Source organism: Typopeltis vanoorti, chromosome 19 (genome assembly GCF_054136105.1).
Source record: "Typopeltis vanoorti isolate ZY-2024b chromosome 19, IOZ_Tvanoo_1.0, whole genome shotgun sequence".
Taxonomy (NCBI): domain Eukaryota; kingdom Metazoa; phylum Arthropoda; class Arachnida; order Uropygi; family Thelyphonidae; genus Typopeltis; species Typopeltis vanoorti.
In genome coordinates this window covers 45731840-45755473 of record NC_143567.1, presented here as the reverse complement: position 1 = coordinate 45755473, position 23634 = coordinate 45731840, and the positions used below count along the sequence as shown (strand labels likewise).

Sequence of the window (23634 nt, the reverse complement as noted above, 5' to 3'; positions counted from 1 at the left end):
TTAAGGGATAAAGCATACAGCATCCCCAGTACAGAAGAAAAGCTGAAAGAAGAAATACAATACTTAACACAGATCTACAACTGAATGGTTTCAAAACTAAGATAATTAAGAAAATTCTCAATACAGCACCTACAAGAAATTTAAACAAGACTTCAAGAACACAGTCACCCTTCCTTATATCAAGAATGTAACAGATAAATTAGCCAAACTTCTCTACAAGTACAACATAAAAGTGACTTTCCTACCACTTGACAAAATATCAAAATCTCTTCATCCTCCGAAACCTCCACATCACCCAATGAAAAAACCAGGAATTCACTGTTCCTGTGGCATCTGCTACGTAGGCCAGACAGGGAGATCGAGAGAAATCCGCATGAGCGAACATCAAGAGGACGTACAAAAAAAGAGAGAACATAAGTCTGGTTTGGCATTTCATGCAACTTCTACTGATCATGATGTACTCTGGGACAGAACAAACATGTCCTACAGTGATAAAAACTGTTTCACAAGAAAATTCAAAGAGGCAGCAAATATGATTAAAATTCCTCCGCAATGCAACAAAAATCAAGGTTTGATTTTAAATCAAGTTTGGTCAGCATTTATTAAAAATTTACCCAGTTCAGACCTCGGATAGAGTGAAAGTGAACCACAGAACGCAACATCAAATAGCATTGTTTCCAGCTAACACATATTAATGGTTGTATAGATCTGTTATTCCATTTTTTAACGAACTTTTTTGATGATCATAATACCAACAAATGAACTTGTTTTTTCGTAATTTCTTATAGTTTGTGTTTAAACTGTTAGTTCTCTTTACCCCTGAAGATGTTAGTCTGACGTCTAACGAAACTTGTCGGGCTTGTTTAGTTTTAAAAAAGTCTTTTTTAATACAAATATGGTCACAAATCCGAAGTAATTCAATTGTACTTCTTAACCACAGAAACCTCTGCATGATTATAGTCTTTGAATAGTTGATTTTCTGGAATGGCACTTTTCCATGATGCTAAAGTGATATCACTGTGTATTGGATATGTGAATTTTCTTATCAGAATACAAGTGCTCTTGGCTACATCACATATTTTATTTTTAAAAAATCGATTAATTTTTATATTTTTTGTATTGATTATTGTTGTTATTACTAGTGGTAATATTCTAGCGTGCAGTACAGCATAAAGGGAATAAACATATAAAAAAAAAATTAAAGAAACTTATGGCCATAGCATTTGGGAAAAGGAATTTTTTCTTGCTCTTTCTTCAGAACTGGGTGCATGTATGGTCTCCAATCCCAAAATAGGTGTAATTTCACCAGTTTTTTGTGAAATATATACAAATTAATGTATTTATTTCAGTGTTCATTTCTGCAATATAAACTTATTTTTTAAGTGCCAATTATCATTTGCTCCTATTTGGTTAAGAAGTATGTTTATTCTTCTTTTTATGAACTTTTATCAACTGAACAAATTAAATTACATGGTGGTATTTAAAAAAACAGCATAAAAATTCTACTTATCCAGAAATTATGAGTATTATTCTGCTGAAAGTGCAGAAAAGAGGAGAGATAATTAATATTTATTATTCCTATTGAAATAATATTGAAATCTTAAGCCTTGCAATATCTCTTCCTTATTGTAGAAAAAATGTTCATAAGAATGATTAACATGAATATATTAAAATTTCTGCAACTGGTTACAGTTTTAATTTTCAATTTTGTACAACTTATATTAACTTTCCCAGTACTGAATTACAAAATACTATAGCCACTGTAAACCGTGAAAAGTATTTTAGAATGATTAGTCAGTTTTAAAAGTATCCTTAAAGAGACAAATTTTGTCTGCTTGATTGCATTATGCATTTTGACAAAACATATATCAAGTTCATTTATGACCCAAGGATGCCAGTAGTAGTAATAGTAGTAGTAGCTAAAAAAAAATGACATAACAAAACCATTATCGTCATTTTCATATTGCTTTGATAAATTATTTTCCTAATCACTATAAAGGAAATAATAAAATGCATTTGTTTTGCAATCAGAAAGTTGCAAAATTCGTTATTCTTAAAAAATGTGACAACTGTCAGTTTGTACACTTTGAAAACTAAATATAAGTTAATTAACTGGCACGATATCGCATCTCTGAAATCATATATAATCTAACCTGTAATGTTGTCATTTTATAAGTATGGACACTGCAAATGTAGTTTGAAACCACAAAAGTATAAGAGCATGTTTACAGAATGCCCATTTCCACCAACCATGGAGATGTAGTTGGATAAACATGCATTATTGCTTGTCTGGATCCAAAGGATAAAACTAAAGTGAAGAGATCAGAAGATGTTAAAATATCACTTATGCTAATCACATGGTTCATTAATAATTATTCTTAACTGTCTGTATTATCAGAGATGTAATAGTTCAGATTTGAAAACCTTTGTGGTAGAAAATTAATAAAATGTCAAATCAATATCATTTCAAAACATTTTCCTTAAACATATCGGCATTTAAAGAATAATTACAGATATACTGAATTATACTCTAATTCAAACATCAAAACAAGAAATATAAACTTTTCTGGCAGTAATCCCCACCTTCAAAATATGGAATCAAATTTATATTCAGTGTTTGTACATTGCCAATTGATGCATAGAAATGAGAATATGAAATCACCTTTTTCAATTATATGATAAAATACAAGTACTAGCAAAGCGCAAAACTAAAATAATTACCTTATGTACAGTTTTTTATTTTATTTTTTATTGAGTTGCAAATGATCTCCATGGTTCATGAAAAATCTGATAAGTTTCACCCTTTTGATAGCCCTAGACTTATAATTACTAGTACTGCTGAACCTCAATGAAGTTCATACTCATATTCCAGACATTGACACTGTTTTCACTCCTACGATCCCCTGAATCATCTCTCTCAAAAAAAAAAAAAAAAAAAAACCTTTTTATTCCCTTGCACAACTTCCAGGAATAGTCACTTGCACTTAAAAATATCCCACTTAGTGTCTGCCTAGTTGTTGTTTGGATTTACTTCCAAAGCAACTAAGGCTACAAGGCCAGTGTTATATCTGTAAATTGTGTATGTTCTTCTAGACCAGGGGTGTTCAACCCGTCGATCATGGAGCGATTTTTGGTCGATCTCTTGTGTGTTCCTCCTTACTTACAAATTTAATTAAAACTGAAAACATAATATTTTATTTATCATTATTTTGTATTACTTTTAATTCGCTTTAAGTGTATTGCTATTGTTTATTTATGTTTCATTAAAATTGTCAAATCAGTAATTTTCTTATAAGTCCGAGTAAATGAATTAATTTGGATCAGTGGAAGTCAAACAGTGAGCCGAGTGAATACAATTATAAGCAAAGTGTAAAAACTCGATTGTAGCTTAAATATTAAATATTCCAAAGCACATTACATTGATTTTTTTACTTAGGTTAAGTCCCATGTGAATATTGTAAAAAAATAAACTTTGTTTGTCTCGAAGTTACAAAAACATCTAATACAAACTATAGTTTGTATTAGATGTTTTTGTAAATAACTCTTTTGAAGCTAACTGTATATACTGCTTTAATAAGAATATGTTAGAGTGTTAAAAACAAAGGCAATGTTTTTGTCGCCGAAGCTGTACATGGCGGCATTAGAAAGATTGTTATTGAAACTTGTATATATGAGAAAGGCTTGCAGGCTCTAAGTGTAAACATCTCCGAAGTCAGTCAGAAAGAGTTCAGACAATTTTCCGATGGCCGGCAACTTACAATCAAAAGAAAGCAGGAGAACCAAAGGCGTGCCAAACTTAAGATGAGAGACTCATACTGATTCTTTGGAGGTTGCCAAACTTCATGCGAGGTCTCAGAGGAGGCCTAATAAAAAGGGACTGAAGCAAGCAGAAGGGATCCTGGTTCCACAATTGCTGTCAGAGAGGAGGCCGCCTGGCCCAGAGTCACCGTCAGAGAGGCTGCCGGATCCACGTTGCTTGAGAGAGGAGTTTCCCGCTTCCAGAAAGGAGCTTCTCGGTTCGAGATGTCGCTAGAAAGACACTACTTCTAGGCCACAGACAAGGTTTCAAATTGCCAAAAGGAAGAGTTCCAATTGCCGGAGAAAAGTTTCCAGGCTAGGTTAATGTCAGAGATTAACCAGTGTGTTGCATTTTCATTACAATTTGATGAATCAAACGACTTCACTGATATTGCTCAGTTAATGGTATTTATTCGCATGGTATTTCAAGATTATTCAAGTAAAGAACTTTTGAAAATTATACCATTATTGGGAAGGACTAGGTGAAAAGACATTTTTTTCGGCATTTGATGAATTTGTGAAACAACACAAACTTCCGCTTTTTAAACTTCTGTCTATTACTACTGAAGGTGCTTCTGCAATGATAGGTAACAAATCAGGCTTAATTTCATTATGTAAAAATGATGACAAATATCCAGATTTTTTAACATATCACTGTATTATTCACCAACAACTACTGTGTAGTAAAAGATTAAACACAAAAGATGTTTTGGATATTACATTTAAAATTTTAAATGCTGTTCGAGGAAAAGCTCTGCAACTGCGGTTATTTAAATTACAGGCAGATGATGATAGGGAACTTCTGTTGTACAATAATGTCGCTGGTTCAGCAGAAGTCAATTTTTAGAAAGAGTTCTTATTAATTAACGATATAAAAAATTTTCTTGATGAAAAAGGAGATATTTATCCACAATTGAGTGATGAAAGATGGTTGTTACACTTATCAATTTTAGTAGATTTCTGTATGAAATTAAGCAATTTAAATTTAGAGTTACAAGGTAGAGATAAAAATTTAATTGACATGTTAAGTTCAATAAAAACTTTCCAACAATACTTACTTTTATTAAAGAAAAATATAAATGACCACGAATTTAAACATCTCCCATATTTATTAAAAAATTTTTAACCAATTCAAGAAATGCTTCGCTATGATTTAAAAGAATTATTCGTGAAAAAGAATTAGTTGAGGAAGAAATAAATTCAAGATTTAAAGATTTTAATAAAACTGAAATGATTGTATCTTTTATCAATAATCCATTTCAAGAAAACTTGAACATCACAGAAATTTCAAATAAAATTAGTGGGCTGTTTGATATAAATCAAGCTGAAGTAGAACTTGGAGATAATAAACATTCAGAACAGGTTTCATTTAAAATCAATAAACAATGAAATCATTTGGAAGTATGCACATGAAAAATTCCCAATCTTCACTGATATTGTGCAAAAAATTCTGTCATGTTTCGGATCGACATACTTGTCAGAATCCGCTTTTTCAAATATGATAGTCATAAAAAATCAATTAAGAAACCAAATTACAAATGATCATTTGGATGATTGTCTGTGATTGACCACTTCATATCAACTTGACTGTGAAAATATTGCGAGGTCCAAACAATGCCAAATTTCACATTAACTTTTTTTTTTTTTTTTTAATCAACCAGCATTTCCTGTAACTTGTGAGTTTGTAATCAGTCTGTTGTTTTTTCTAACTTTGGTTTTCCAAAATAGAGAAATAAATACTTTTTTCCAATATATTTGTTTTTTTTTTTGTTGTATTAAAACATTTGTTCTATTAAAATAATTAAAAGTGATAAATAAATTTTTAAATACACAAATAAAGTTTTAATTGTGTGGTTTTTTTTAATTGTTTATTTGTGCGTAATCAAATATCAGGTTTGAGGAATATGATCTATATAAGAGAGTAGATCGCCGAATAACTTTTTATAGAAAAGTAGCTCGCGTAGTAAAAAACGATGAACACCACTGTTCTAGACTGTTTGCATGTTTTGTGGTTGATATATATATATATATATAATTAATTTTAAAAATCCTATCACCTCCTTATAAGATTAGGTATGTGTGTCTGACTCCCATCACAGTACTTTCTGTCAAAATACATACCTCCTAACACCTTATATGTCAATCATATCATTCCTGCTATCTCCCAAACTCTATAGATTTCTTTTTTTTTTTTTTTACTTTGTATCCTTATTATCATCATCAATTTTCCTGATATGTACCCCCAAGGGATGCTCAGATTACTTACTATGACAGCACTACATGATTAAGTTTACATTATTATTAATCTCCTATCTACAATTTTCCTCCAAATTAGTTTATTACTCCAATATTGTCATTTAAATACTCCAATATTGTCATATCTAACATTTTGTTCTTCTAAGGCAGTTCAGACTGAATCAATCCCACTCAGACTTGGTCTTCATCTGGGTTTTTTTCCTGCCATCTTGGCATCAAACACCTGTTTTGCTAACTTTCCTCACCCATTCAAATTAAGTGGCCATACCACCTTAGATTAGCTCTGCTTACACATTCTTGAATATTAATAGTGTCAAGTTCCTTTCTAATATCTTCATTTTTAATATGATTCTGCCATTGATTTCATTAGTTCACTCCACTAATTTTTTTCAGAACCCTCATATCTGTGGTCTCTAGGCTTTGATCGAGTGCTTTATTTCTAACTCAACTCTCAGATGTATAACATAAAACTGGTTTCAACACTGTCTTGTATACTGCTAGTTTGGTATTTTGGCTAACTTCTCTCTTATTCCTCTTAACTCTCTTAACTTCTCTCTCATTAGTCAGCTGTATAAATTTATACAGCTGACTAATGCCACTTTCTTTCTTAATGTGCATCCTTGTGCTACCCCTGATTTTACATGAAACCATCTTCCTGTACTTCCTTCATTTCTAACAGCTTAAATATAGACTATGTATTGTTCTGTATAATGTTTCATTCACCCCATATAATTGTAATGTTTTGAAAAGCTTTTCTCTGGTAACCTTGTCATATGTCTTTTCTAGATCTACTTAAGTACAGGTCCTTGTCATATTCTCACAATTTATCAACTATTTGTCTTAAAATGAAAATCTAATCTTGACAACCTGTATTAGCTTGTTCTCTAAGTTTCTCTGCCACAATGTTTCTCAACCTCTTTTCAAGTATGCTTGCATAAATCTTACCTGGTACATTTAGTAGAGAAATTCCTCTCTAAACATAAAGTTCACTGTTGCATTAGAAGTTAATGGTTCTCTTTTTTTTTAGATGTTAAACTCACTCGCTTCTCTGAAAAATTAAAAATCTCGATTTACAGGAAACCTACTAACACATATCTCCATGCTCAGTCCCACCATTATCTACCTCAAAAACTTGGAATCATCTTGACACTAGGAAATCGTGCTCGCTCCCTTCTTTGTGAAGAGGAGGAGATTAACAAAGAGCTTAAATTTCTTCGTGCTACTTTCCAACAGAATGGTTATTCCAAGAAAACAATTAATAAATTACTTTTAAATCTTCTCCCACACCATAGTGAAAACACAAATAGTATAAAGGGTCATATTTCTCTACCATATATTAGCTCTGTTTCACCCAAATTGGCCAAAGTTCTTAAGAAATACAACATCAAGACGTTATTCACTCCCCTTCCTAAACTTCGTTCCTTACTGAGCCGACCCAAACCAAGGCACGACAACTTTAAATATCCCGGTGTCTACCAGATCTGGTGTAACTGTGATAAACTATATTTTGGCCAGACTGAGAAGTCCACTGAGTTACGTATTGAAGAACACAAGAGGGACGTTACATATGGTAGAACATGGACTAGTGCTCTGTCAAACCACATTCTGTTTTCTGCTAACACTAATGAAGAAAACCTCATCCATTCAGTTCTATGGGACAGATCAAATAATATCTTTCGTTGCTATGACGAACTAGAAAGAAGGATAATGGAATCTAAAGAAATCATCCTTAATCCTGGACATCTTAGTTATAACCTATCAGACTGTCATTGTGCTGCTATCCAACTTTGCCATTCACGAGATTCTGAATGCATACGCACACCCAACAATGAGGTTATCCAGAGAACAGTTTTAAATGTCCAAACGGCAATGCTTTAATACTGAACTATGTATGCTAACACTTTGTTTCTTTAGAGTTTATTCCTTCAAGTTTTTTTTGCCTTGGTTTTCTCTTTTTTATGCACCTGAAGAAGTATGTTAAAAGATGAAACTAGTTGTGCTAATAAACTATATTTTACTTTTTATCCCTCAGTATCCAGTCATTTAATTTTTAAAAAACATATATATATATATATTAGCCCTTCACAAGACCTGTGATATGACATTGTCATGTATGTGTGCAGAGAAGTAGTTTTTGAGAAGAAAGGAATTTGTTAATATATTTCGTGAAGCTAGAGGTTGTAATTGTTGGACAAAGCAGTATGGAGAGCGCTTTTCCAGAGAATGAGGTTAGAAGCTGTTATTGTATGCCCACACTTCGTAGAGCCAACCTTGGCAACAAGCAAAATAGTTACCACTTGAAGAACTAGAATTTTCATAAAAGAAAAGCCAATTTTCTAATCTATAATAATAAACAATCATGCCATGAAATGCAATGATTATCCTAATATCGGAATGGATTCTCCTTCTTTTGACATGTGCAGAAGTGTCGAAGGGTCTCGCATCTGTGGGTGTACAGTACTAAGTTAGGAGTTGAATTGTATATGGATGTTAAGTTCTGTCAAGCAGCATTTATGGAAATACTTATAGAAAATATGTAATGCAGCAACATATCATTTATAGAAAGTGACCGGAGAGAGAGAGAGAGAGTCAGTGCAAAAAGGGTTATTCATTAAGCAAATAGCTTTCTTCTGAATCGATCAAGCTTTCTGAAAGACGTTTTAGGTACACCATTCTAGATGTGAGAACAGTATTCTAAGGTTAAAAGATTTGAGACATATAAATTGTCAGTCAGAAGTTATAGAAAAGTATTGTTTAGAACAAAAAAAAAAAGAATACTAAGATTTTTTTGGAGGCTGAAGAGGATATGGATGTGATGTGTTTGTGGCTTGATAAGCTAGATTTGAAAGTCAAAACCAAGAAGAGAAAATTAATAATACAGGTTGGCGAGAGTGAAGCGTGATCTTTTATTTCATGAAATGAGACATGGTTGCGTTAAAACTCAAAACTTTATCACCTCACTTGAGAATGGCAAGGCCATTGTTCTTGAAGCCTGAATTAAGTGTGTGCTATAAGGTTTTGTAAGTGAAGAAAAGGAATGGATAATACTGGCATCAGCAAAGCTATGAATAAGATTGGATATATGACATATAGTAGGAAGAGCATAGATGAAAGCACAGAACACTGGGGATACTCTAACACTGATTGAAAAAAATCTGATAAGAAAATATCCACCATGACCCTCAATTAATGACCAGAGAAGAAGCTTGAAGAAGGAAAAACCATAAAATGGTAGCTTGGTAAGAAGACTACAATGCCAGACTTGATGAAATGCCTTGGAAATATCAGGAGTGGAGCACATGATTGTTTAAAGTAGGAAAGAAAAAGCCAAGCTATTTATGGCAATGGAGCAGTCTCATAACAACTAGACTTAAAAGTTAAATTTAATCAAGTTTTAATTGAAGGATAGTAATTTACATACCTGTATAAAATTTTTGAAGGTAGAGATGGTAAAAACTTGATGAAAGACTTGATCAGAGCTGAGATGGTATTCAATTAAAAGTGGTGAATATAAAATATTAACAACTAAGTGAAGGAAATACATTCAGATAAATGAAAAACTTAAAAACCAATGACAAAAAAAAAAAAAAAAAAAAGAAATTAACACTGAAAGGATGAATTACAGAAATTTTGGATTTGAAAGAACTGAGAATAAAACCCCATTATATACATAGTTAGTCAACAACAAAAAATTTTTGTATATTCAGGGTGTGCAGTGCCCACCCATGGAATAGCAATATCACCGATATAATATTTTTGCATTTATTACTGTTAAATACCCCTAATTGTTTCCTGGCTTCATGTGATTCCTAAAATTAAACACAATATACTAATGCTTCATGAAGAGGATACTTTTCACATGTAAACATTGCCCGGGTGTGCAGTCACAAATATGGACACCTTTGTACCCTTTCAACAGATGTACAGATGGTGCAGCAGGTCAAATTCTTAGCATTCCAGTGGTTTTAAACCATGCAGAAGGTGAGGCAGGGTGTGTGTGTGTTCAGACAATAGCACCCAGAAATCAGTGCCTGTGATTGATTATTGTGTCAACCAATCCAATTGAACATTGTCATTTGTCATGAATAGCTGTTTTTTTTTTTGTTTTTTTTTTCTGAGTTTCATCTGTTTTGTATGCATGAAGTGTGAACTGACATGTTTAGGACACTAATATAGATAAGTTTTTAATATATTATTTTCTATAAATAATTTATAACTTTTTTGCCTATATTTACAATGAGAAACAGTGCTGAAGATCTACTGATGTCCTGTTTTCTGCCAGAACTTTTGTGGATTATATGATTGTACTTGAAGGAGATAAGCCTCATCCTCCTCTTCCAAATTTACTATTATATTTACACCTTTGAGTAATTCAAATATAACAGCCAAATATATCATTCTCCTTCATTATTGTTTTCTAATATATCTTAAAACAAACATCTTGTCCTCCACTCTACACAGATTTGGTGACAATGAATTGATAAATTAAAGTATTCAGAGTTATCCTACAATTAATTGCATTGGTACAAATTAAGATGAATGCTGATGCACTATGTACTCTTAAAACTTTCATACATCAATAAAGTTGCAATCATACAGTCAAATTGATGTGAATTTTGTAGCATGAGTTGCATAAGACACACAACAGCACACTGAAATAAGCACACAATGCCACTGGACTTTATTCTTGGTTATTTCAAATCCAAAATTTGTGTAATTCATCTGTTTTCGTGTTAAATTTTTTTTTTCTCATAGGTTTTACATTTTTCATTTATCAGAATGTACTTTCTGCACTCAGTTGCTATCCTGTGCTCACCACTTTTAATTGCATAACATCTCAGCTATGATCATGTCTTTTGCTGAGTTTTTATCATCTTTACCTTCAACATTTTTACACAGGTATGTAAATTAATATCCTTCTGTTGTAACCTCATTAAATCTATCTTTTAAGCGTAGTCATTACAAAGGGGCTGCTCCATTGCCATAAATAGCTTATCTTTTCTTTCTCTTTAAAGGATGATCATTTTTATTATTGCATATATTTCAGCCAGAAATCAACAGGCGATAATCAGTGTATCATCATATTAACACCAAAACAGATGAATTACACAAATTTTGGATTTGAAATAACCAAGAATAAAGTCCAGTGGCATTGTGTGCTTATTTCAGTGTGCTGTTGTGTGTCTTATGCAACTCATGCTACAAAATTCACATCAATTTGACTGTATGATTGCAACTTTATTGATGTATGAAAGTTTTAAGAGTACATAGTGCATCAGCATTCATCTTAATTTGTACCATTATTGTTTTCTAATATATCTTAAAACAAACATCTTGTCCTCCACTCTACACAGATTTGGTGACAATGAATTGATAAATTAAAGTATTCAGAGTTATCCTACAATTAATTGCATTGGTACAAATTAAGATGAATGCTGATGCACTATGTACTCTTAAAACTTTCATACATCAATAAAGTTGCAATCATACAGTCAAATTGATGTGAATTTTGTAGCATGAGTTGCATAAGACACACAACAGCACACTGAAATAAGCACACAATGCCACTGGACTTTATTCTTGGTTATTTCAAATCCAAAATTTGTGTAAATTAATATCCTTCTGTTGTAACCTCATTAAATCTATCTTTTAAGCGTAGTCATTACAAAGGGGCTGCTCCATTGCCATAAATAGCTTATCTTTTCTTTCTCTTTAAAGGATGATCATTTTTATTATTGCATATATTTCAGCCAGAAATCAACAGGCGATAATCAGTGTATCATCATAATCATAAGATGAAGTTGATAGAACAAAGAATGTTGATCCTATTTACGGAGCTCAGCCATGTGTCGGAATGAGATTACAATTAAAAAATAAAATGAGATTACAATTAAAGCTAAAATTAAATCGATTTGAAATGCAAAAGTAAAATAATTTAAATAAATAAAATGATTGAATGATACAGCATTGTATTAAAAAAAAAAAAGATTACACACTGTTGCTTGCTTGCTTGCTATCTCCTCCCTCATCCCCCGTTGTTATTTGTTGTAGTATAAGCTGAGTGAGAGGCTGTAATTTTGACTTGAGCTATCAGAATGCTGGATTTTTGGGTTGGACTGCTTTGGCACAATTGAGAATCAGGGCTTAAATAAGGGTCAAGGGTTTTGAGTGGAGTGGGGAATAATGACACTCATCTCAGCAAGAATAATTTTAGTTATTAATTCAGAGCAAATGTTCAGAAAAGTGGAAGCAATAATCAGGCTATTGAAACAAGGCATGGAAATCCCAACAGTCATCCTGTTGGATACTGTTATCGTGCCATAGAATACAAGGTTGAGTGGAAGGACTATCTGTAGAAAGGAAAAACATGCACAAGGTTATGGTCAGAGTTGAATATAAGCATTGTATTTGAAGGGAAAACTGTGGGGGAAATCAAAGGGATGGTGGATTGGTGAACAGTTTGTTTTAAATTATTACTGAAAGGAAATGGTTCAACTTCTTTTCCAGCTCTTGTTTTGTGAAATTGGAGAAGGGCAGCCAGTCTGAATTATGGATATTGAAATCTTCAAGGAAGATTTTTCATTCTTAAGGTAATAGACTGTATGCATTAGACTTAGAAATAAATGTAACTGGTAATTAGTTTACGGAATTAACAACGCATATAAAGTATATTAATTAAAGGTAACTTTAATGAATAACTTCTATATTTCGGCAATGTCACATTGCCATCTTCAGGAACATAAAGATATGGTATGTGCACTCAGGAACTAACACAAGGCAAATGAGGAAGAAAGCAAGAAACTAATATTGTTCCTAAAGTCCTCATGGTGCCCTCTTGCGGGCTAATTTGGTAGTCTTGGCAGTTGGGCTGAAGTTCTCATAACGAAAGTCTCCCAAATTTGGGGCAGTTACATGCACCCAAATTTTTTGAGGTTAGGAATGTTTTTTAGAGCTGCTGAAGATTCTTTGAATAATCTTTCGTATTTAAACTTGCTGCGATGGATTATTTTTGTTTTCTTCCAACGAATTTTATGGTGGGTATCTAAGGCATGGTCTGCCAGCCCAGAGCGGCTGTACTGGTGAAACCGGATGTAGTCTTGGTGTTCTGAAATCCTGATATTTGTTGTTCTGCCTGTTTGGCCAAAGTAGGACAATTTGCAGCTGCAAGGGACCTGGTATACACCAGGTAGGTCTAGGGGAAGTGGTTGGTCTTTGGTAGAGCGGATAAGGGATGCCAACTTTTTATATGGTCTGTAACAGGAAGTAAGGTCATATATTTTTTGAGGATATTGATTATTTTTTCAGAGGTGCCCTGGATGTAGGAGATGGTGATAGACTTGGTGTAATCTTTATTGTGGAGGGGGGTTGTGGTTTACAGGTTTTAGTATTTTTTGGATTTTTTTGGGGTTATAGCCATTGGCTAAGAAAGTGTTTAGGATGTGGTTTAGTTCAATAGTCAGGGCCTTGTCATCTGAGCAGATTAATTTTGCCCTGTTATATAGTGTTTTTATCACCCCATATTGTTATGAGGGGGGGGGGGATTGTTGGTGAATGTATCTGCCAGTGTGGGTGGGTTTTCTGTAAACAGAGAAAACCAAAGATCCATCAAGCTGGCGGGTGATTAAAGTGTCTAGGAAGGGGAGGGTGTTGTTTTCCTCTTTTTCTAAGGTGAACTGGACTCTGGGATGTTGGTTGTTTAAGTGTGTTAGGAAGGAGTGGAGTGTGTCTGAGCCATGTGGCCAAATAGCAAACACATCATCCACCTAACGAAGCCAAATAGTGGGTTTTTGTGGGGCGGAGTTTAAGGCTTTCTCTTCAAATGTCTCCATAAAGAAATTGGCCAAGGGTGGGGAAAGTGGTGAACCCATGGCTGTCCCCTCTATCTGTTTGTAGAACTTTCCTTGCCAAACAAAATAGCCTGAGTTCATTGTGAACTGAAATAGGGCTGAGATATCGGGAGGAAACTTGGCTTGGATGAGCTAAAGGGTTTCTTTGAGTGGGACATTAGTGAATAGGGAGGAGACGTCAAAACTGACCATTATGTCAGTGTGTTGGAGTGTGAGGTTTTCTATACTGGCTTTAAAGTGGGCCGAGTTTTTTATGTGTGATGGTGTGTTGCCAGTGTAGTGTGTGAGCGTTTTGGCTAAATGTTTGGCTAATTTATATGTGGGGGAATCAATGCCATCCACTATGGGACGCAATGGCACATTTTGTTTATGTATTTTTGGGCGTCCATATAATCGGAGGGGTCTAGAGTTATAAGGTTTAAGTTTGTTGGTGACTTCCACAGACCAAGAAGTGGCTTTCTTAAGGAGTCTGTGGATAGTTCTAATCTGAGAGCTGGTCAGATTATATTCAATGGGGAGGTAAGTAGTACGGTCTCGTACTAAAGAATTTAGCTTACCTTTGTAGTCTTTTTGATTGAGTACCACAGTGGTGCTTCCCTTATCAGCTTTGGTGATTACTATTTTTTTGTTGTTTTTCAATGAAATTGTGACCACTTTCACGTGGTCACAATTTCGCCCTAGCTCCAAAAAGGATACCTGCTGAAGAAATCATGATCCAAATAGAGCGTGGAATTCGCAACCTGCCTAACCATATCGCCAACAACGTGAGACTGGATGTAGTCGGTGTTCTCACTAAAGCCAAACCTCCAAAATCCAACTTATCCAAAAACGAATATACAGCCCTACAAGAATTGAACCCTGCGGCACACCACTAATCACAAGCCTTTTTTTGGACTCCACTCCTGAATAAACCACTCTCTGGTATCTCTCCATCAACCACCCTCCTATCCATCTCACCAACCCTAATCAGTCAGCTAAGCACAGTCAACTCTCAATATAGCAAATGCATATGAATAGTTTGCTGTAGTGAATTTCTTGTAGTATAGGATTGTACTATATGGTGCAAAAAAACAGTATTGAATAACTACAGTGATATATGATATGGAGTAAATGGGTTTATTAACAAAGAAATATGTTTACATATAATGATATGTACATTCACAACTATCAGTGGAATCTTGATTGAATAAAGCATTAACAACAGCAGATTATGTACTCAAAATGTGGGCACCTTGTCTTTCAAGACAGGTTTTGTAGCACATGCGAAGGTTGTCTGTCATCTTGGAGAACAAGGGTTGGGACATCTGCTGGTCATATTGTGTAATTTTATTCCTTAGTTCAAGGTTTTGAAGGTGGAATACCCATTCCTTCAACATATCCTAAACACCAAATGATGCGAGATCAGGAGAACATTAAGGGTACAAGAATTTTCTGTGAGTCTCCAAGGGAAGTGTTCTGATAAATAGGCTCTAGAACCACCAAATATGTGACAGGTTGCTCTGTCCTGTTGGAATACCTGTGCATGAAATGGAATGTTTTTTGCATGATACGTCCTATGCAAATCCTGGATGAACGGAACCAACATATTCTCGATGTAGTGTTCGCTGTTAAAGGTCATGGTTATACCACCCTCTTCAATGAAGTAGAACCCAATTATGCCATGGCCAGAAACTGTACATCATGTGGTGACCTTCTTGCTGTGAAGAGGTTTCTCTTAGACAAATTCATGTCTTGAGAAACCAAAAAACCTGTAGGTTTGTCTGTTTATGTGACCACTTTGATGGAAATGCACTTCGTCCAGGAACCAGACATTATGGAGGAAGGACAGATCTTCATAGACATTGCCAGCACGCGTGCACAATATTCCTACCGTGCAGCATAATCCGTTGCTGTTAAGCACTGATCCACCTGAATGACATATGAAAAGGCACCCAGCTTCTTAAGGATTCTCTGTAGTGATATCCCAAGTTTTATCGCTGTTCGGTGTTGACTGTATTTCGGAGACTGTAATACTTGCTCCAGCACACACCCATGATTCTCATTTGTGTTAACGGTTCATGATCTCCCCGAATACCCTTTGCTTTATGGCAGAATGCTCTTGGTACATCGGAACCTCTCGATTAAGGCAATGATGACACTATTGCTTGGGTTACACTTATGGAAATGAACAAACTGCTCACAAACATGTCATAGGCTTGGACCATTTGCTCTATCAACATATGAGCATATGAGCGAAAATAATTCTCAGTAATAAACGTCTTTTCTTCCAATGTCAATACCACTGCTCAGCTAAATGTAATGGTATAGGCTTTACATGTGCTCATCTATTAATGTTCATGTTCATGCAGTCAAATGGCATATCTCATAGCATGTGTGCTGAAGGGGATGTCGAAGTTGACTACTTTTTTTTTTTTTTTCGTGTGTGTGCTATACTATACCTATGGGGCTTTGGTCAGGACTTTGAGAATTCTGGTGGTGTTACATTGGCTATGATTGAGTCATTTGTAACTACACTCATCTTAATCTGCTTTTTATCCAACCTCAGCAGTTAGGCAGTTTGCAGTTTTCATACTTGAAGAGTCAAATAAGTGTAGGTACAATTACATGACACTGTGTCAGTTGACAGGTTTAATTGAAGGATTGTTGTTTTGTAGGTTGATAAATGTTGTATTACTGTATAGTGAGAGTCTGTCTATGATATGAATGCTATTATACTATATCACATATTGTTAAGAAACAGTTACTGAAAATATGAATTGTCTTGAATCTGAGGCAGTAAAAAATATTTTTTTAAGATTCACTGAGAATTATACTTTAAATATTGTAAATATGAGCTTATTATCAGTTGCTCCATTCCGACTGAATACATCTAAAGTACTGCCTGCTGATCTTGATTGATTCATTCCTGGTGAAAAACATATCAGTTAATAAGATGTGTACTTCTAATTAAATTATATATGGTTATTCCTTAAGGTTATTAGACATAAGTGTTTATGGAAGGCCATTATATCTTACCCTTATTGCTCGAAGATCTCAGAAATTTGCTGGAACAAGATTTTTGAAGAGGGGTGCTAATTGCAAGGTACTTTTTTGTGCATTGTTGCTTCTCTCTCTTTTTTATCTTGTACTGAGTCTTTTTTTTTTTTTTTTTTGAAGAAACACATTACAAGACACATCCAGAAATATAATAAATTTAGTTTAATCCTTTATCCAAGTGTGAGCAAACAAAGTTTGCACCTGAAAATATCTTCAGGCCTGAGGAAAGGTAGTACAACACTGGGCAACTCGCAGCAAAGGTGGATCAAGCTCTCAATTCCTTGTCTCAGTATCTCCCATAATGCACAGCACATCTCCTTGCAGACATGTATACTGCTATGCATTAAGGGGGGGGGGGGCACTGCCCATACCGATTTCACCCTTTATTCAGGTCTCGTCAGTGGGAGCCAGGCCCAGAGTGGAGATATACTAAGGCAGCAGCAATAGGAGAGGTCATCCTTACTTATAGGAGTTGCCAAAAGGTGAGCCACCTTATTATTAAATTACTCTGGATTTAGAGAAAGATGTTGAAAGTTTATTTTTCACTTGGTTAGACTATAATAAATTTAGTTTAATCCTTTATCCAAGTGTGAGCAAACAAAGTTTGCGTCTGAAAATATCTTCAGGACTGAGGTATGGTAGTACAACACCAGGCCACTCACAGCAAAGGTGGATCAAGCTTTCAACTCCTTGTCTCAGTATCTCCCATAATGCACAGCACATCTCCTTGCAGACATGTATACTGCTATGCATTGGGGGGGGGGCACTAGCCATACCGGTTTCGACCTTTATTGAGGTCTTGTCAGTGGGAACCAGGCCCAGAGTGGAGATACTAAGGCAGAAGCAATAGGAGAGGTCATCCTTACTTATAGGAGTGGGTAGTACCCCCCCCCTTAATGCATAGCAGTATACTTGTCTGCAAGGAGATGTGCTGTGCATTATGGGAGATACTAAGACAAGGAGTTGAGAGCTTGATCCACCTTTGCTGTGAGTGGCCTGGTGTTGTACTATCTTACTTCAGTCCTGAAGATATTTTCAGGTGCAAACTTTGTTTGCTCACACTTGGATAAAGGATTAAACTAAATTTATTATAGTCTAACCAAGTGAAAAATAAACTTTTAACATCTTTCTCTAAATCCAGAGTAATTTAATAATAAGGTGGCTCCCCTTTTGGCAACTCCTATAAGTAAGGATGACCTCTCCTATTGCTTCTGCCTTAGTATCTCCACTCTGGGCCTGGCTCCCACTGACGAGACCTGAATAAAGGTCGAAATCGGTATGGGCAGTGCCCCCCCCCCTTAATGCATAGCAGTATACATGTCTGCAAGGAGATGTGCTGTGCATTATGGGAGATACTGAGAGAAGGAGTTGAGAGCTTGATCCACCTTTGCTGCGAGTTGCCCTGTGTTGTACTACCTTACCTCAGTCCTGAAGATATTTTCAGGCGCAAACTTTGTTTGCTCACACTTGGATAAAGGATTAAACTAAATTTATTATAGTCTAACCAAGTGAAAAATAAACTTTCAACACATCCAGAAAGTAAGGTCCATTTGTTCAGAATTTATCACCAAATAAGATATGGGAGAGGGGTTGCGCATGTGTGGTAGCATAGAATGACTCATTTGATAGTTATTGACCATTTTACTTTCGTCACATTATCATTTGTTGTCTTCTACGAAGAACTTCAGATGAGTGCTGTGATAAAAAAAAAAATCCTGTCAGTGTGAAGTTCATGGTGTGATACAGTTTTTGCTGGCAGAAAACAATAGTGCTGTAGAAATTCACCAACAACTATGTAAGGTTTATGTGCTTAATGTAATGAGTGACAATAAGGTTAGGCAATGGTGTCATTTGTTTAAAGAAGAGCACAACAGTGTTGATGATGAAGAGCACAGTGGCTGGTCAAGTGTAGTGACAGACGATTTGGTGGAAAGAGTAAACATGAAAATTCGTGAGAATTGTGGTTTCACAATTACAGAACTTTCTTTTGAAATCCCAGAAGTTTCACACCCAGTCATTCATGAAATCATGACAGAAAAGCTGTGGTATAAGAAATTGTGTGCCAGATGGGTCCCAAAAATGCTGATCTGTGTGCATAAACAGCAATGAGTGGAATCAGCACAAAAATTTTAGAGCATTACGAAAATGAAGTAGATGAACTTTTTTCTTGTTGATATCATGACTGTTGACAAAACTTGGATTTTGTACACAAATATTGAGTCAAAAATCAATGCAGTAGTGCCATTCATCATCTCTGTCTGAAAAAAAAAAAAAATTCAAACAGAGATGATGAATGGCACTAAAAAATTATGGCCACTGTCTTCTGGGACCGAAAAAAGTATCTTGCTTGTCAGTTTTCTTCAGCGAGGAACCACAATTAATGCTGACATATTGTGAAATGCTGAAGAAACCCATATGAGTAATTCAGAACAAAAGATGAATGCTGTCATCAAGGATCATGACAACACACAAGTTCACACTGCAGCTCGAACAGTAAATTCAGAAGTTTCGGTGGGAACTTTTCAACCAATTACCCTACAGCTTTGATCTTGTGCCCAGTGGCTACCTCTTGTTCCTGCATATGAAACAGTGGCTCCCATCTCAGCAGTTTGAAAAGATGAGGAGCTCAAGACCAGCTTGACTAAGTGGTTGAAACTCACTGGTGGCAGACATTCTTGACATGGGTATGAAGAAGCTGGTGCCATGATACCAAAAATGCCTAAAGTCAATGGTGACTATGTGGAAAAATAAAGTATATATGTAGATATTTCAGCATATAAATTTTTTTTTCTTCTTTACCAGTTTTTTTTAATTCTTTACTGGACATTACTTTCTCGATGCACCTCATACATCAGTAGAAGCTATCATCACTGGGTAGCAGTACTACAGGTTCTTGTGTCTTTGCACAATAAGGGTATTAATCAATATTCTCAAGCTATAAGAGTATGTGATTGTATTTTTGATAAATATTTACAAGCTTGACTCTAGAAATCACACAGTGTGGAGATTGAAATAGCTTCATGGGAAATTGGAACATGCAGTTAATACAGTAGAGGTAAGTGCAACTAGAAAACGGGCAATTAGTTCTGTATTTTTTTACAAGGGGATAAGGATGGACATTCAGAGTAAATGAAACTAGAAAACATCCAATTAGTGCCATAGTTTGTTTACAAGGGCATGATGATAGGCATTTAGAAGTAAATAGTAGTAAGCGTGCAGTTTATTCTGTATTCTTTTGCAAGAGGCTATGCAATGGGTAGGAATTTAGAAGTAAGGTGCAATTAGAAAATATGCATGTCCAAATGTATACCTATCCCCTTGTAAAAAAATATAGACCTAATTACGTGCCCTTCCATAGGATTAATGGCCAGTCAACACCTTTTTTTTTATTTACTTCATTATTTACATCATCTGGTTTTTAACTGATAAAAAAACAGCAAGAATTTCATGATTTTACTCTGTTTTGGAGGGTACCATACTTGTTAATATAAACCATATTTCCTACAGTTTTTTTTATTTTGAGACATGTAAACACTGATTTATCATTTGGCTCATGGGTCTTTGTAAAGATGTTTTTAATGTTAAAGTGGCACATGGCTAAAATTATTGTGTTAGATATATAGTTCTTGTATGATTTTTAAAAAATTGATTCCATTCTACAGGATTTTTTTTTTATGTGTCAGCCTGTTATTCTTCAAAGTCCATCTATTATCTTTTATGCATGCTGTATGTCCTGTCCACCTTTTTTGTTGTTATGAGTACCACATCCTTAAATCCAGATTTTCTCATTATTTCAGTGTCTTATATGATCTTTCTTGCTTATATTACAGACTCTTTTATTGACATTAGGTTGATATTAGGCTTTTTTATTTTTTTCTTTGTGTTCTGTGTCTCACAGCCATAGGTCATTACTGATAGAATGTTAACAAAGATTTCATTTTATTTTGATGTCTATTTTTTGGTTTGTGATAGTATCTTTTATCTGGATAAAAGCTTCCCAAGCAGCCTTTTTGCCTATTTATTTCATATGATATATTATTGTCCATTTTGATCACTGGGCCTAAATAAATATAACTCACCACTCTGTATATGACTTTATTTTGCAATTTGATTTGGTGGTCATGGCAGTATAAATTTTTCATCCACTTCGTCTTGTCAGGGTATATTTGTAAATCCTGCCTTTTTAGACTGCAAATCTATTTCATTCAACATTAGTTCAGATGGTTGATGAGATATCAGAACCGTATCAAAGCAGAATATTTTGAGATTCTTTCCATCTATATAAAAACTTTCATCCAGGTTTGCGTTTTTGAGTGTGAGTGTTTTCTAGAGTTGGCTATAAAGAGATTGGGGCGATTATGTCTCCTTGTCTTACTCCTCTCCCTAGGTTTATTAAAATGAGTAATCTGGATTTTGCTTGCCTGAAAAACTGCATTATGTTCTATTATGTCAGATGCTTTTTTTTTTTTAAATTGATAAATAGCAGACAAAGTGGAAGATGATATTCTCTGTATTTTCAGTTTGTTGGTTTATTGTAGTTATGTGATCTATTGTGGAGAAGCCTTCAAAATCCTACTTCCTCTTTGCTGCTATTTTCATATAGAGTGGTTTTGATTCTATTTAGTTTGGTTCTTGTGAATATTTTATAGAGATGGGGCAGGATTGGTCTATAGTTGTCAGTATTCTCTTTCCTCCTTTTATGAATGAGAATGGATTTAGATGATTTCCATTCCTCAAATATCTACTTTCATTTATGTACCAAGTGAATCTTTTTACCAGAGCTTTATAAAGAATATTTCCTTTTGCCTTGACATTTTCTATTCTTATTTCATCTGTCTCTGGTGCTCTATCTATCTCCATCTGATTAACTGCATATTCTACATTTTCTGGCATTATTTTTGATGCTTCTTTATACTCAGCTAACTTTATTGGAGTGCCATGTTGCATGGGTGAATAGAGCTCACTGCAGTAATAAACCATCACTCTCATTTCAATTTTCAATGTCAGCAACTGTCTTTGAGTATGCAGTTAAAATCCCTATCAGATCCCATCCTATGCAGACGAGTATTTCTTGTCCCCATTAAGAAAATTTGTATAACACACACACACACACACACACACACACATATCAGCCTGACATATACATACCTCTTTGTCATCAAATTCCTGATATATATATATATACACACACACATACGCTCAGGGGCTTACTATGGTAGGGGCATACTAAGGATAATTATGATAGTACAACATGATGAAGTTACACCATTACTAACTTCCGATCAAAAACTTTCCTCCAAATTAATCTGTTATCTGTCAAGACTCCAGTATTATGTCAAGACTAGCATCAAAAGTGCCTTAAAAGACAGAAATACAAGATCTTATATTCTGTCTTTTAAGACACTTTTTACTGTATCTATCTGTATCTTGGCCTTTCTCTGGGTCTTTTACTTGCCAACCTTGCAAACAACACTTGTTTTACTAATCTTTCCTCTCCCATACCACCTAAGATTAGCTCTACTAACACATTCCAGAATGCTAACAATGATGAGTTCTTTCCTAATATCCTAATTTTTAATGTGATACCCATTAATGCCATCTGTTCACTCCACTAATCTTTCTTGGAACTCTCATATCAGAGGTCTCTAGTCTTTGATCAAGTGTTTTTTTTTTCCTAACTTGGCTCTCGAATCCATAAGTTAAAATTAGTTTGAACACTCTTGTATACAGCTTAATTTAGTGTTTTGACTCATTTCTTTCTTATTCCATATAAATTTACTCAGCTGACTTCTTACTATATCAGCTTACTAATTCGGTTGTCTATCCATATTTAATTTACCATCTTCACTAAATACCATGGCTAAATAGCTGAAATGTTTTACTTGTTCTATAGGATACAATCACTTTCAGTCTACTTTTGTCATCTTTATTGAAGGTGCAACAGATTGATCCTTGTTTATTGATATAACAGATACATGTCTGCATGTAATTGCAATCAGTAAATGAAGAATTTTTTTAGTTGTGATTCTTCTTCCATCTCTGATGAAGATATTACAATTCCTTGAACAGAAGAACTTGAATAAAGAACACAAAATCCAAGCACTATTAAATTTCTCTTCATCTTCCTTTTTTTCTTGTTTGTGTCAATGTCCTACATCAGCAAGGTAACTTGGTTTCATGTAAACCTAATTAATGCTATTATAGGACAGTTGGTCCAAGTGGTTAGCATATCTGCTCTCCAGCCAAAAGGCTGTGGGTGCGAATCCTGCCGCAGGCATGGATGTTTGTGATTGTCTGTGGAAATACTAGTGGTAGTGGTGGATTGTAGATGGTGTTGGTGTAGTTACAGTTAGTTGTAGTTGGTGGATTGAGTGGTGGAAACAGAGAGCTGTAGAGTAGGTGGACTCCTTGGGTGTAACGTCATAATAATAATATATCATAAATTTTACCTTAAATTATCTGGTGTAAATAAAAATTGTTGAAATATGTCTTGATGAAATCTTTTGATGGATAACATCTCTTTTGTACCATATGAGCAGATGCATCTCCAAAAATCTGTGATGTGGACAAAAACTATCTCTAACATCCATGTGGAGCATCCTCTAAACCAAGCTATTTTAAACCTGGTTTTACTCCATTTCCCAAGTAAGCAAACAGTCAAGTAAGCATCTGCAAGTATTGCAAGTCTAGGTGACCC

General features: G+C 34.7%; 1 protein-coding gene across 1 annotated transcript in view; it reads left to right on the top strand.

Moving 5' to 3' along the window:
• Positions 1-23634, top strand: part of FIG4 (polyphosphoinositide phosphatase FIG4) — a 362814-nt gene that overhangs the window by 121672 nt on the left and 217508 nt on the right. The window contains exon 10 of the mRNA XM_090408874.1: positions 16883-16983. Coding sequence (XP_090265000.1) covers positions 16883-16983 — 101 coding nt within the window. The remainder of the gene's footprint in view (positions 1-16882; positions 16984-23634) is intronic.